Here is a 14448-nt window from a genome sequence, read left to right as displayed (position 1 = left end):
GCTCAAACGATCCTCCTGCTTCAGCCTGCCTGAAATTAACAAACTTTTCCCCCATTTTCCAGCTACTCTCCTTCTCTATCTCCCAGCCTCCTCCCTGCTGTCCATTCCTCCACATATAAAGGAACAAAGCCACCAACTGTTAGAGCCACAAAGAACCTCAGAGTGTCCAGTCTGGCCCCTGAGAAGGTAGATGATGTCCTCAAGCTCATACAACTTAAAGGTTGTCCATAAACTATCAATCTCCCAACCCTTCCCACTAATAGAAAGAACAAGTTAGGAGGAGGCCAGAGGTGCCCATCCTGGAACCCAAGCCTCTTGCCCCCTGGGGGAAGGTTAGGCAGTGACACTAATACCGGCAGTTGGTTGACTGATTTCACATCCACATCTAACGAGGGTCTGGGTTCAAATGGTGCTCTGGGCCTCTGATTATCTTGCTGGGAGGCCTGGAATCTCTCTGGGCTTCAGCTTCCTTTCTAGGAAGTGAGATGATTGGTTTACTCTTTCCCACAATTTTTATACTGTTTTATTATTATTGTTAAAATGCATTATAAAATGATATTTAGAGCAGAAAGTTAGAAAATGCAGAAGAAAATTTAAATCACTCATAATCATATGACATAAACATGATTATTTACTATTTGGAGACACTCTTTACAGTCTCTCTAAGACACACACATACAAACACATACATATACACACACATACACACATTTATTAGGCACATTTACTAAGCAGAAGCATTTTTCGTGCTTACTATATGCCAGGAACTGTTCTAAGCATGTTATATATAGTCCATAATCCTTTATCTGAAATTCCCAGGCCTGAAGTGCTTTGGAACTTGGAAATTATTGTTTTTAGGAAAGTAAAACTTTCTGTTTCACATCATCATATTAATATTTCAGCAGCAGAATAAGATAAATACTGACTATAAATAACTTCACATCAATTCAGGACAGGTTTTGCTGCCAAATGAGTTCACCACTAATTTATGAACTTCAGTTTCATAGCTTTAAGTTTCAGGATTCCAGCTGCAATCTCAGCAATCCTGAACCTGTCCCATTCCATTCAGTCCACATGTGCACCCCATAGGGTCATACTAAGTAGGGGTACAAGCTAGGAAGAGGTGGCTTTGAACCTGAGTGTCTTATCATAGGCCCACTATGCACTAACCGCATGCTGTTTGTCCAACAAAATGGGATCACACGGAATAGGGGGTTCTTGTAACCGTGCTCATTTCAGAGCATGTAAGCAGCGATTTTGCCACATCATGTAATGTTCTCATTAGCGCTGTTTCTAAGTGTTGCATAGGAATTCCAACCCTTGGGGACTGTTTCCAAGTCGAAGGAAAGGCCAAGTTCTAATCCCCGCCCTGAGATGAACCCAAAGGGAAAGAGATGGGAGGAGAGATCTTAACGCACAGCACGAGGTCATTGGATCCATATTCTCAGCCAGCCCTTGCCAGCTGGGAGAAAGGACAGAAAGGCTGAGTTTGCATGATCCTATCAGAGACAGAAGAAAAATTTAAAATTGGAGTTTCACCCCAGAACTAGTCTCCAAAGTCACAAGATACATGCAGAAAGAATTTTATGAAAACAAAAGTTTACTGCTGCTAAAGAGCAACAACTATAAAATGCCTATTCACCTGTTAATTAATTCATTCATCATTCATTCATTCATCCGTTCATTCATTCCTTCATCCATGCCCACACTCATTCATCACGTGTTTCACATTCCCCTGTAATGCAGAATTCTGTCTTTGGCAAGCTTGTTGCAGCTCATTTCATTCATGTAGTTAGCAGATATTCACAGCCTACCATGAGCCAGCACCAGCCTAGGCAGTGGGGAAAAACAGAGACCACTATAAATATGGCCCTGCCTTCAAGGAACTTGCTTTCCAGGGTAGGGAGACAGGTAATAACCAAGTAGATCATAAAAAAAATAAAAGACGTAATCTTTTAGGAGCTGATTGTGGAGGCTCACACCTGTAATCCCAGCACTTTGGGAGGCTGAGGTGGGTGGATTGCTTGAGCTCAGGAGTTCAAGACCAGCCTAGCCAACATGGTGAAACCCAGTCTCGACTAAAAATACGTTAAAACAAACAAACAAACTATATATATATATATATAATATATATATATAGCCAGACATGGTGACGCATGCCTGTAGTCCCAGCTTCTCAGGAGGCTAATGTGGGAGGATTGCTTGAGCCTGTGGGGTGGAGGTTGCAGTGAGCTGAGATTGCACCACAGCACTCCAGGCTGGGTGACAGAGTGAGACTGTGTCAAAACAAACAAACAAAAAGGACATAATCTCAAGAAATAATTAAATGTTGCAAAGACAACTAATCAGAGTGATTGATAAAGATACAGAAGGTGGTTGGGGGGTAGATATTTTAAATGTGAGAAGGGGACAGGAAAGGCCCTTTGAGGAAGTGACTGATCTGCAAAGAGCTAGCAGTAGAGGCAGGACTGGCTACAGAATTTGCAGGACCCAGTGCAAAATGAAAACACAGAGCCCCTTGTTGAAAAAATATTGTGGCCGGGCGCGGTGGCTCACGCCTGTAATCCCAGCACTTTGGGAGGCCGAGGCGGGCGGATCACAAGGTCAGGAGATCGAGACCACGGTGAAACCCCGTCTCTACTAAAAATACAAAAAATTAGCCGGGCGCGGTTGTGGGCGCCTGTAGTCCCAGCTACTCGGGAGGCTGAGGCAGGAGAATGGCGTGAACCCGGGAGGCGGAGCTTGCAGTGAGCCGAGATCGCGCCACTGCACTCCAGCCTGGGCGACAGAGCGAGACTCCGTCTCAAAAAAAAAAAAAAAAAAAATATTGTGAATTTGGGGCTGGGTACAGTGGCTTACGCCTGTAATCCCAGTACTTTGGGAGACCGAGGTGGGCAGATTGCTTGAGCTCACAAGTTTCCGACCAGCCTGAGCAAAATGGCAAAACCTCATCTTTACCAAAAATAAAAAAATTAGCCAGCTGTGGTAGCACGTGCCTGTAGTCCTCGCTACTCGGGAGGCTGAGATGGAAGGATTACTTGAGCCCAGGAAGTCAAGGCTACAGTGAGCCATGACCATGCTACTGCACTCCAGCCGGGGTATCAGAGCAAGATCATCTTTAAAAAAACAAAACAAAAAAGAATCTCAAGTCGACGACAACAGAGCATCAAAACATGCGCGGGGTCCCTTGAAGCACAGGGCATGCCTGTGAAGTTAGCCCTGGTGGGAGGTCTGGGTTCAGGGGTTGGGAGAAAGAGAGTGTTTCAGTTCAGAGGGAACAGCCAGTGCAAAGCCCCAGAACGAGAACACAATTGTGAGAACTCTGGGATGCTATGGGCACCACAGGAAGGAGAAGGCCCCTTGAAGACTACTTCAGAAAGAGCTTCCTCCCAAACCACAGACTTGACACGAGCATTTTCCATCCGTGCCCTGCCAGTCTCTCAGCTACTGGCCTGGCAGGAAGAGGCGAACATAGGAGGTGGCCTTCCAGGGCAGAGCAGCAGTGAAGTGACTGCCGAAGGAAACTGCAGAGGGCAGAAGCAGATCCACAAATACAAGTCACTTCTTCACTGTGGCTTCCACGTGAGTCAGAACCCTTGAATAGATACCCCTGGCTTCTTCTCCCAGGCCTTAGTTGTTTGTCTTGGAAATGGGGCAAGGATTGGATCCTGTCTGGACTAGCTTAAACCTCTAGCCCCTGCTTCCATTTTGCAGAAACAGGACCTCAAAAGGTAAGAAGATTTGCCAGAGGATACAGATTATTTAGCAACTTATCAAGAAAAATAATAATTTTTCTTTTTTTCAAATCAGAGTCTCACTCTGTCGCCCAGATTGGAGTGCAGTGGCGCAGTCTCGGCTCACTGCAACCTCTGCCTCCCAGGTTCAAGCGATTCTCCTACCTCAGCCTCCTGAACAGTTGGGATTACAGGCACCCTCCACCATGCCCAGCTAATTTTTGTATTTTTTTTTTTTTTTTTTAGTAGCGATGGGGTTTCACCATGTTGGCCAGGCTGGTCTCAAACTCCTGACCTTGTGATCCGCCTGCCTCGGCCTCCCAAAGTGCTGGGATTATAGGCGTGACCCGCTGTGCCTGGCCTCAAGAAAAATAATAACTTTTTTTTTTCAGGAGGAGCTTCCTGGATTCAACTAACAGGGATTCTTGCTCACCATATTGGCCTTTTTGTGTCAGGCTTCATTTCTTCAATGCTCCAGCTGGTTATATGCAGCTGGCTGGCTGGCCTGCACACACCACCCTTAAGCAGAATTTATGCTTGTTCTCACTTGTAAGTGGAGCTAAATAAAGCGTACACACGGACATAAAGAATGGAATAATAGGCCGGGCGCGGTGGCTCAAGCCTGTAATCCCAGCACTTTGGGAGGCCGAGACGGGCGGATCATGAGGTCAGGAGATCGAGACCATCCTGGCTGACACGGTGAAACCCCGTCTCTACTAAAAAATACAAAAAACTAGCCGGGCGAGGTGGCGGGCGCCTGTAGTCCCAGATACTCGGGAGGCTGAGGCAGGAGAATGGCGTGAACCCGGGATGTAGAGCTTGCAGTGAGCTGAGATCTGGCCACTGCACTCCAGCCTGGGCGGCAGAGCGAGACTCCGTCTCAAAAAAAAAAAAAAAAAAAAAGAATGGAATAATAGATACTGGAGATTCGGAAAGGTGGCATGGTGGAAGGGGGTGAAGAATGAGAAATTACCTAATAGATACAATGTACACTATGCAAGCAATGGCTACAGTAAAAGCCCAGGCTTCACCACTGGGAAATACATCCAAGTAACAAGACTGCACTTGTAACTCCCAAATCTAAAAAATTAAAACAAAATTTTAATGTATGGGAGGCCATGGTTTTGAACTGAGCTCCTGTGCTCAGTCCCAACAGACCAAATCAAAATGAATCACTCCTGGCCAGCTGCCTCGTAATCATTCTGAACTTTGAAACTGACCAGTTTTCTAAAAAACAGGAGATTCATAGCAACCAATCAGAAGGGGTCCAGTTTACCTGAGCCAACATAAGAAAGTTGCATTTGTTTTAACCCTATAAGGAAAGTCACTTTGAAACTATGAAGTGGGCTGGGCGCAGTGACTCATACCTGTAATCCCAGCACTTTGGGAGGCCTAGACGGGTGGATCACGAGGTCAGGAGATGGAGACCAGCCTGATCAAGATGGTGAAACACCATCTCTACTAAAAATACAAAAAATTAGCTGGGCATGGTGGCGGGCTCCTGTAGTCCCAGATACTCAAGAGGCTGAGGCAGAAGAATCGCTTGAACCCGGGAGGCGGAGGTTGCAGTGAGCCGAGATCACGCCATTGCACTCCAGCCTCCAGCCTGGGTGACAGAGCAAGACTCTGTCTCAAAAAAAAAAAAGAAAGAAAGAAAGAAAAAGAAAACACTATGAAGCTCCTCTTTGTCAAAACAAACAAACAAGAGAAAGCCTTGTTTCTGCTTTCTTCAGCCCTGTGCTGTCTATAAAGCCAAGCTCCTCTCTGCTCAGCTCTTCGGAACAGCCATTCTATTTTACAGAACGAGGTGCTGCATGATTCTAGAATTGTAAATAAAAGCCAATTCGAGTTTTCAACTAAATTTGCTGTGATTATGTCTTTTGACACCACCTTCCACGGCCCATACCTAAAACTGCTTGGGTGTTGACCTGTGGACGCCAGGGTCAACAATCTGGTGTGCCAAAGATGACAAAATCCAAAGCCAAAAGCTCTGCAAGATAACAGAATGTTCAGCCTCATTTTATTTTATTTATTTATTTATTTATTTATTTATTTATTTATTTATTTATTTGAGACAGAGTCTCACTCTGTTGCCCAAGCTGGAGTGCAGTGGCGTGATCTCAGCTCACTGCAACCTCTGGCTCCTGAGTTCAGACAATTCTCCCACCTCAGCCTCCCGAGTAGCTGGGAGTACAGGCGTGCACCACCATGCCTGGCTAATTTTTTGTAGTTTAATAGAAATGGGGTTTCACCATGTTGCCCAGGCTGGTCTCAAACTCCTGAGCTCAGGTAATCCACCCACCTCAGCCTCCCAAAGTGCTAGGATTACAGGCATGAGCCACCTCACGTGGCCTCATTTTAATTTTAATTTTAATTTTTATTTTTGTAGAGACAGGGTCTCATTATGTTCCCCAGGCTGCTCTCAAACTTCTGGGCTCAAGGGATCCTCCCACCTCAGTCTTCCCAAATGCGTGAGTCACCACGCCGGGCCTCAGCCTCATTTTGATACATGTTGTTTCCAACAGGCTGGAACACCCAGGTTTTGACATAATTTTTTCATCCAGCCAAACAGCAGAGGCAGCAGGCAGCAGCACACATGTCTAAGGCTTGACTCCCTGAAGATTCTTTGATGTGGGATTCTCACAACAGTTCATTAGAAACAACAAACACACATGGGTCTCCTCTGTCAGAGGCCCCTGATTCTGGGGCTGGGAATGTTCCTCGAGGAAATGCCAGTGTCTCAGGAGGTGCCAGCAGAACCACCCACATTGCCCCTGGGTGCTAAAATTCTCAATTCTCAACTCTGAAAATGCTCACAGACTGGGGACAAAAGAACTAACTGTAAGTCAGTGAGCTTTAGGGCCACAGGTCACACCTCAGGAGCCTGGTGCAGCCTCCTCATTCATTTTTTTTAATTTTTAATTTTTTTTTTTTTTGAGATAGGGTCTATCTCTGTCACCAAGGCTGGAGTGCAGTGGCGCAGTCTTGGCTCACTGCAACCTCTGCCTCCTCAGCTTAAGTGATTCTCCCACCTCAGCCTCCCTAGTAGCTGGGACTATAGGTGCACACCATCACAACTGGCTAATTTTTATATTTTTTTGTAGAGATGGGGTTTTGCCATGTTGCCCAAGCTGTTCTTGAACTCCTGAGCTCAAGTGATCCACCTGCCTCAGCCATCCAAAGTGCTGGAATTACAGGTGTGAGCCACCAGGCCTCCTCATTCTAAAGATGAGAAATTGGAGGCTCAGAGAGGGGAAGGGACTCACCCAAGTTCATGCAGCACGTTGCTCCTCCCTGCACCGTATCATAGCCCTTTGAATCGCCCACAATCCTACAGTGTCATTCAGCTCCACATTCACTGCCTCTCCAACATCCCTCTGTCCCTCCTGACAGCTGTTTGCTGGGACAAAGTAAGGGTAAAAGACTTATCTCCAATGCTAGGTTTCTATGCCATGAAGACATGAGGGCAGGAAATTCACTCAACATTTTGGTTTCGTTTTCCCTATGAAAGATAGTTAAGTAGGCTAGACACAGTGGCTCACGCCTGTAATCCCAGCACTTTGGGAGGCCAAGGCGGGTGGATCACTTGAGGTCAGGAGTTCAAGACCAGACTGGCCAACATGGTGAAAGCCCGTCTCTACTAAAAATACAAAAATTAGCCAGGCGTGGTGGCAGGTGCCTGTAATCCCGGCTACTTGGGAGGCTGAAGCAGGAGAATTGCTTGAACCCGAGAGGCAGAGGTTGCTGTGAGCCAAGATCGCGCCACTGCGCTCCAGCCTGGGCGACACAGTGAGACTCTGTCTAAAAAAAAACAAAAAGAAGAAGAAGAAAGGGAGAAAGAGAGATCTTTCCTCTTTATAAAGGTACCAGCTCAGAAAAGCCGTGGTTTCAGCTCAAACCAGTAAAGACCCCTCAAAATGGTGGCAGAAAGACAGTGGGTGGAAAGGTGGGAGACTTGCCCCCCTTTCTATTTATAAACTACCAAATATGGATGCTTTATTCTCTTTCCAAGTACCTGAGAAATATTAGTTCATTTAATCTTCACAACGATTTTGGCATCCAAGACTCAGAAAATAGTAATAATAATAATCATGTTATAAGTTTGTTGGTTTGATACATTCTTCTTTGTTTTTTTGTTTTGAGACAGGGTCTTGCTCTGTTGCCCAGGCTGGAGTGCAGTGGTACAATCATAGCTCACTGTAACTGCAAACTTCTGGGCTCAAGTGACTCTCCCGCTTCAGCCTCTCAAGTAGCTGGAACTATAAGTATGCACCACGATGTGTGGCAAATTCTGAATTTTTTTTTTTTTTAGAGATGGGGTCTCACTATGTTGCCCAGGCTGGTCTTGAACTCCTGGCCTCAAGCGATCCTCCTGCTTCATCCTCCCAAGGTGCTGGAATTACAGGTGTGAGCCACCATGCCTGCCTACATTATCCCATTTAATCCCTTCCACATTATCCCATTTAATCTCTTCCACATTTTACAGAGGTACGGCGGCCTGGAGAGGTGAAGGGTCATGCCCAAGGTCACACAGTAGGGGGTGGCAGAGCCAAAGGTTGCACCCCACTCCAGCTGACGCCACAGGCTGTGCTCTTCGTACTAGATTCTGAGACTTTCTCTTCCCTTAACCCTTCTAGAAACTCAAACACTTCCCCTGAAAAGTGTCAGTATATGGAATACTTTCCTCTTCCTTTTTCTCTGTCTTCTACTTCTAGCTACCAGGGTTAAAATCAAGCTCACTGCCTACATGGACACGCACGGAAGACCACCTCTAGATTTTTCTAATTTGGGAGGAGACAGCACAGGAGATGTTTAAAAGAATAGCCAATAAAACTTCACTCCAGAGGAACAAAACACACTGGAAGGAAGAAATAAGACAATGAGAACAGAGGTTTCCCTCTGGCTGGTGAAGTTTTGGTTGGTGGCTCTTTTCTTCTCTCTGTTCTCCTGCATTTCCCAAATTTTCTACCTGGAAGTGCTGTATTCCATTTGTAATTTGGGGGTGGCAGAGGAGAAGGTAGATAACAACAACATCAACAACAAAGCCACTGACTGCAGCCACTGGGATAGTCCCACCTGGCATGAACCTACAGGCATTCATTTCCAACAATCAAATTGATGGAGACCTTCAGAGTGTTTGAGTTTCTGCTTTTCAGGCATCACTGGAGGAAGGATGGTTTTTCAGTTGTCAGTTACCTGCTGAATGAATGAATGAATGAATGAATGGGCTGGGTGTGGTGGCTCATGCCTGTAATCCCAGCACTTTGGGAGACCGAGGCAGGAGGATTGCTTGAGTCCAGGGGTTGGAGACCAGCCCGGGCAATATGGTGAGATTCCCATTTCTACTTAAAAATTAGCTAGGTGTGGTGGTGCACACCTGTAGTCCCAGCTGCCCAGGAGTGCACTGAGGTGGGAGGATTGCTTGAGCCCAGGAGTTTGAGGTTGCAGTGAGCTATGATCCTACCAGTACACTCAGCTAACAGAGTGACAGAGTAAGACCCTGTCTCAAAAAAAAAAAAAAAAAAAAAAAATGAATGAATCAATGTCTCTTTAGGAGGCAGAGAGAACTGCCCCTCCCTCTAGACTACCATCCTCACTTGTGGCTCTTGCCAGGCTTGGCTTATTCATCTTAAACTATAACTACACACAAGGTCATCTTCCCCAACAAGGCTGAGGTCTTCTAGAAAGTCAATTTCATGGCATCGAGCCCTGTGCATGCAGTAGATGCACGAGGAATGATTTCTTTCCTTTTTTTCTTTTTTGAGACAAGGTCTCGCCCTGTCAGACAGGCTGGAGTGCAGTGATGCCATCTCAGCTCACTGCAACCTCCGCCTCCTGGGTTCAAGCAATTCTCCTGCCTCGGCCTCCAAAGTAGCTGAGATTACAGGCACACGCCAGCATGCCTGGTGAATTTTTGTATTTTTAGTAGAAACAGGGTTTCACCATGTTGGCCAGGCTGGTCTTGAACTCCTGACCTCAAGTGATCCGCCTGCCTTGGCCTCCCAAAGTGCTGGGATTACAGGCATGAGCCACTGCGCCCAGCCTCAAGGAATGATTTTGAAAGGAGGGAGGGAGGGAGGGAGGCAAGGAAGGAAGGAAGATGGGAAGGAAGGAAGGAAGATAGGAAGGAAGGAAGGAAGGAAGGAAGGAAGATAGGAAGGAAGGAAGGAAGATAGGAAGGAAGGAAGGAAGGAAGATAGGAAGGAAGGAAGGAAGATAGGAAGGAAGGAAGGAAGGAAGGAAGATAGGAAGGAAGGAAGGAAGATAGGAAGGAAGGAAGGAAGATAGGAAGGAAGGAAGATAGGAAGGAAGATAGGAAGGAAGGAAGGAAGATAGGAAGGAAGGAAGGAAGATAGGAAGGAAGGAAGATAGGAGGGAAGGAAGGAAGGAAGATAGGAAGGAAGGAAGATAGGAAGGAAGATAGGAAGGAAGGAAGATAGGAAGGAAGGAAGGAAGGAAGATAGGAAGGAAGGAAGGAAGGAAGATAGGAAGGAAGGAAGGAAGATAGGAAGGAAGGAAGGAAGATAGGAAGGAAGGAAGGAAGATAGGAAGGAAGGAAGATAGGAAGGAAGATAGGAAGGAAGGAAGGAAGATAGGAAGGAAGGAAGGAAGGAAGATAGGAAGGAAGGAAGGAAGGAAGGAAGGAAGGAAGATAGGAAGGAAGGAAGGAAGGAAGATAGGAAGGAAGGAAGGAAGATAGGAAGGAAGGAAGGAAGATAGGAAGGAAGGAAGGAAGGAAGATAGGAAGGAAGGAAGGAAGATAGGAAGGAAGGAAGATAGGAAGGAAGGAAGGAAGATAGGAAGGAAGGAAGGAAGGAAGGAAGATAGGAAGGAAGGAAGGAAGGAAGGAAGGAAGGAAGCTTCTGAGAAGGCTCGTGTCTTCTCCTTTTGTGCATAGCCACCCTTGAAGTCTTGCATCAGCAAATGGCTTGACCAAGGTGGGCACAGATTGGGAAGGGTGTGGACCCCACCTGAACTCTGCACTCCTCGGTTATAAGGAGAAAAGACACGTTACCTCATAGTGGGGACACGGGTCTCAGCTTCACCTGCGGTCAGAGCAGCCTCCAGGGACAGGGCCCCCAAGCTGGCCCGGCTGCCCTTCCTGGTAGACTCACGAGATGAGCCGGCAACAGAGTCCTCGTCGGAGGAGTAGTCATCAAAAGAGCCCAGGATGAAGTTGGTCATCAGCTGCCTCTTGATGTTTGCCTGCTTGCTGTCTTCTGTGGAGGGGGAGCCAGCTTGCTGGCCCTGGGGCCTGGCTGAGGAAGACAGGCCATTGGTATCTGGGGCCTCCAGACCTTGTGTCCCGGTCCCGTTGGCTTGGAGCTCTGGGGAGGGTGCTGCGTCACTGGAAGAAAGGGGGTTTTTTGGGGGCTTCTGGTGGGAGGGTGGCAGGGAGTTTCTCCGCCGACCAGCATCTTTGGGGCCTTTGTGGGAGGCTGGCTCGGCCTGGCTGGGAGTCTTGGGCAGAGAGTGGTCCTCCCCATTTCTCTGCGGTGTCTCCCCTGAGTTGTCAGAGGCTGGAAAGGGCTCCTGGCTCAGGATGAAGTTTGCTTCTGATGTACTCTTGGTGATTGGCTGGGAGTCCGTCATTTTCCCCCAGATTTTTAACCAGGAAAAGGTCAGACAGGAGAAAATCAGACAAGATAGACAAAGAAGAAAGACCATTCAGAAAATCTGTAAGGAGAAAAGGAGAGACATTTTAGGAATTACATAATCAAATGATTTCTCTCTTAAAGAAGCTAGTGGGGCGGGAGGCTGTCGGGGTGCTGTGTATTCCAGAAACACAGGACCGGGGGAGAGATGGGGTTCCCCTCCCTGCTCTGCCTGAAACATGCTTGGACATATTCCTTCACCCCTCTGGATCTTAGTTTCCTGCCTCTAATTTAAGTATAGCAACACTTGCTCAATGTACATCATAAACGTTTATGCGAGTGAGAACTAAATGAGGTAATAGTGTATGTTAAGGGACTTCATTCTGGCGGCATTATTCATAATGTAGAAATGTGAAAACAGCCCAAATATTTATTAACTGATGATTGTAGAAACAGAATCGATCGATCTATGGATAAACAGGTGGATCCAAACAATGGGACATTCTTCAGCCATAAAAAGAAGGCTGGCTGGGCACAGTGGCTCAGGCCTGTAATCCCAGCACTTTGGGAGGCTGGGGTGGGTGGAGTGCTTGAGGCCAGGAGTTCAAGACCAGCCTGAGCAACATAGCGAAACCCCATCTCTACTAAAAATACAAAAATTAGCCAGGCTTGGTGGCATAATCCCAGCTATTCGGGAGGCTGAGGCATGAGAATCACTTGAACTCGGGAAGTAGAGGTTGCAGTGAGCCGAGATCATACCACTACGCTCCAGTCTGTCAAAAAAAAAAAAAAAAAGACCAGGCATGGTAGCTCACGCCTGTAATCCCAGCACTTTGGGAGGCCGAGGCAGGTGGATCACGAGATCAGGAGATTGAGACCATCCTGGCTAAGACAGTGAAACCCTGTCTACTAAAAATACAAAAAATTAGCCAGGCATGGTGGCGGGCGCCTGTAGTCCCAGCTACTCAGGAGGCTGAGGCAGGAGAATCACTTGAACCTGGGAGGCGGAGGTTGCAGTGAGCCGAGATCATGCCACTGCACTCCAGCCTGGGCAGGAGAGTGAGAGTCCATCTCAAAAAAAAAAAGAAGAAGAAAGAAAGAGAATTGAAGGCCCAATACATGCTACAATGTGGATGAACCTTAAAAACTGCTAAGTTAAAGAAGCCAATCACAAAAGGTCACATGTTATACGATTCCAAGTATATGAAGTGTGCAGAACAGGCCAATCTTGAGAGACAGAAAACAGATTAGTGGTTGCCAGGACCTAGTGGGATGGGGGTGATGGCTACAGGGTGTAGGGTGTCTGTTTGGGATGAGGAAAATGTTCTAAAGCAGATTGAGGTGATGGTTGTACAACTCTATGAATATAGTTAAAAAACATTGACTTGTCCTTTACATGAGTGGATTGTATGCCATGTGACTTATCTCTTAAAACAGCTGGGCTTTTTTGTTTTTTTGTTTTGAGATGGAGTCTCGCTTTGCTGCCCAGGCTGGAGTGCAGTGCTGCAATCTCTGCCTCCTGGGTTCAAGCAATTCTCCTGCCTCAGCCTCCTGAGTAGCTTGGGCTACAGGCATGCACCACCACGCCTGGCTAATTTTTGTATTTTTGTAGAGACAGAATTTCACCATGTTGACCAGGCTGCTCTCTAACTCCTGACCTCAAGTGGTCCTTGGCTTCCTAAAGTGCTAGGATTACAGATGTGACCCACTGCACCCAGCCAAAGCTGTTATTTTTTTTAAAAAAGACTCTTAATTATATTCCACTTTATAAATGAAAGGGAATTGTTGCTTCTGTCATCATCATCATCATTCTAGTATTATTATCATATGGTCAGTCATCATCATGGCCCTGGAGGGAGGAAGGGCACCATCATCCGCACCGTGGGGTATGCTTACAACTAGCATAGAAGCCCAACAAGCCTCAGGAGTGTTTTCGGTTCCAGGGTCTAGACCATTGCCTGGTATGCGGTAAGGGCTTACAAGTGTGTGTTGAAAGAATGAACTCAGGTATTCCAATCTCTAACCCACACCGCTTTCTGTCACCCTAACTCTGCCCTACTAACGAATAGATCATTGTTATTCGAAGGAAATCTTGTTTTAAAAATGAGCCCAGCGCAGTGGCTCATACCTGTAATCCCAGCACTTTGGGAGGCTGAGACAGGCAGATCACCTGAGGTTGGCAGTTTAAGACCAGCCTGGCCAACATGGCGAAACCCTGTCTCTACTAAAAATACAAAAATTAGCTGGGCATGGTGGTGGGTGCCTGTAATTCCAGCTACTCGGGAGTCTGAGGCATGAAAATCACTTGAACATGGGAGGCGGAGGTTACAGTGAGCCGAGATCATGCAGCTGCACTCCAGCCCGGGCAACAGAGAGACTTTGTCTCAAAAAGAAAAGAAAAGCCTGGGAGGCGGAGGTTGAAGTGAGCCAAGATGCCACCACTGCACTCCAGCCTGGACAACACAGTGAGACCCTATTTCAAAAAAAAATTTTTAATGGGACCTCTGTCTATGTGTTGAAATATCTGAACCAATTTTGCCACAATTATATACTAGAAGCATTACAAAAGCAGGACCACAAAGCTCAGCAGGTCAATTTGGTATCTAAAAAACTTTTTTTTTTTGAGTCAGAATCTCACTCTGTTGCCCAGGTGGGAGTGCAGTGGCATAATCTCGGCCCACTGCAACCTCTGCCTCCTGGGTTCAAGAGATTCTTGAGCCTCAGCCTCCCTAGTAGCTTGGATTACAGGTGCCCATGACCATGCCAGGCTAATTTTTGTATTTTTTGTAGAGATGGGGTTTCACCATGTTGGCTCGGCTGGTGTCGAACTCCTGACCTCAAATGATCCGCCCTCCTCTGCCTCCCAAAGTGCTAGGATTACAGGCGTGAGACACTGCGCCCAGCCATAAAGCTTTGTCTTTTTAAATTTCAACACAATGTTTTTAAGGGAAGTGGAAAAGTTCTCAATATTTCCCAGAACTAAACAATCCACGTACTTCTTGCACACTTTCAGCAGCAGAATTTACTGATATGTTGCCAAGGCTATTTTCTAGGTAGTACACAGGGTCAGAAAGGTTTTTTCCTTTCAAAATCTTCTTTTTTTTTTTTTTTTTTTTTAA

At 46.5% G+C, this 14448-nt stretch overlaps 1 protein-coding gene across 10 annotated transcripts in view; it reads right to left on the bottom strand.

Moving 5' to 3' along the window:
- The window catches only part of ACACB (acetyl-CoA carboxylase beta), a 166411-nt gene that overhangs the window by 130621 nt on the left and 21342 nt on the right, over window positions 1-14448 (bottom strand). For all 10 annotated transcript variants that reach the window (XR_012420593.1, XR_012420594.1, XM_065524772.1 and 7 more), the window contains one exon: window positions 10750-11411. Coding sequence is in view for 8 of the 10 variants with exons in the window: in XM_065524772.1 (XP_065380844.1) it covers window positions 10750-11402 (653 nt within the window). In the remaining 2 variants the exon portion in view is untranslated. The remainder of the gene's footprint in view (window positions 1-10749; window positions 11412-14448) is intronic.

This window comes from Macaca fascicularis, chromosome 11, assembly GCF_037993035.2.
Source record: "Macaca fascicularis isolate 582-1 chromosome 11, T2T-MFA8v1.1".
NCBI classification, from domain to species: domain Eukaryota; kingdom Metazoa; phylum Chordata; class Mammalia; order Primates; family Cercopithecidae; genus Macaca; species Macaca fascicularis.
This window is presented reverse-complemented; position numbering and strand designations above follow the sequence as displayed.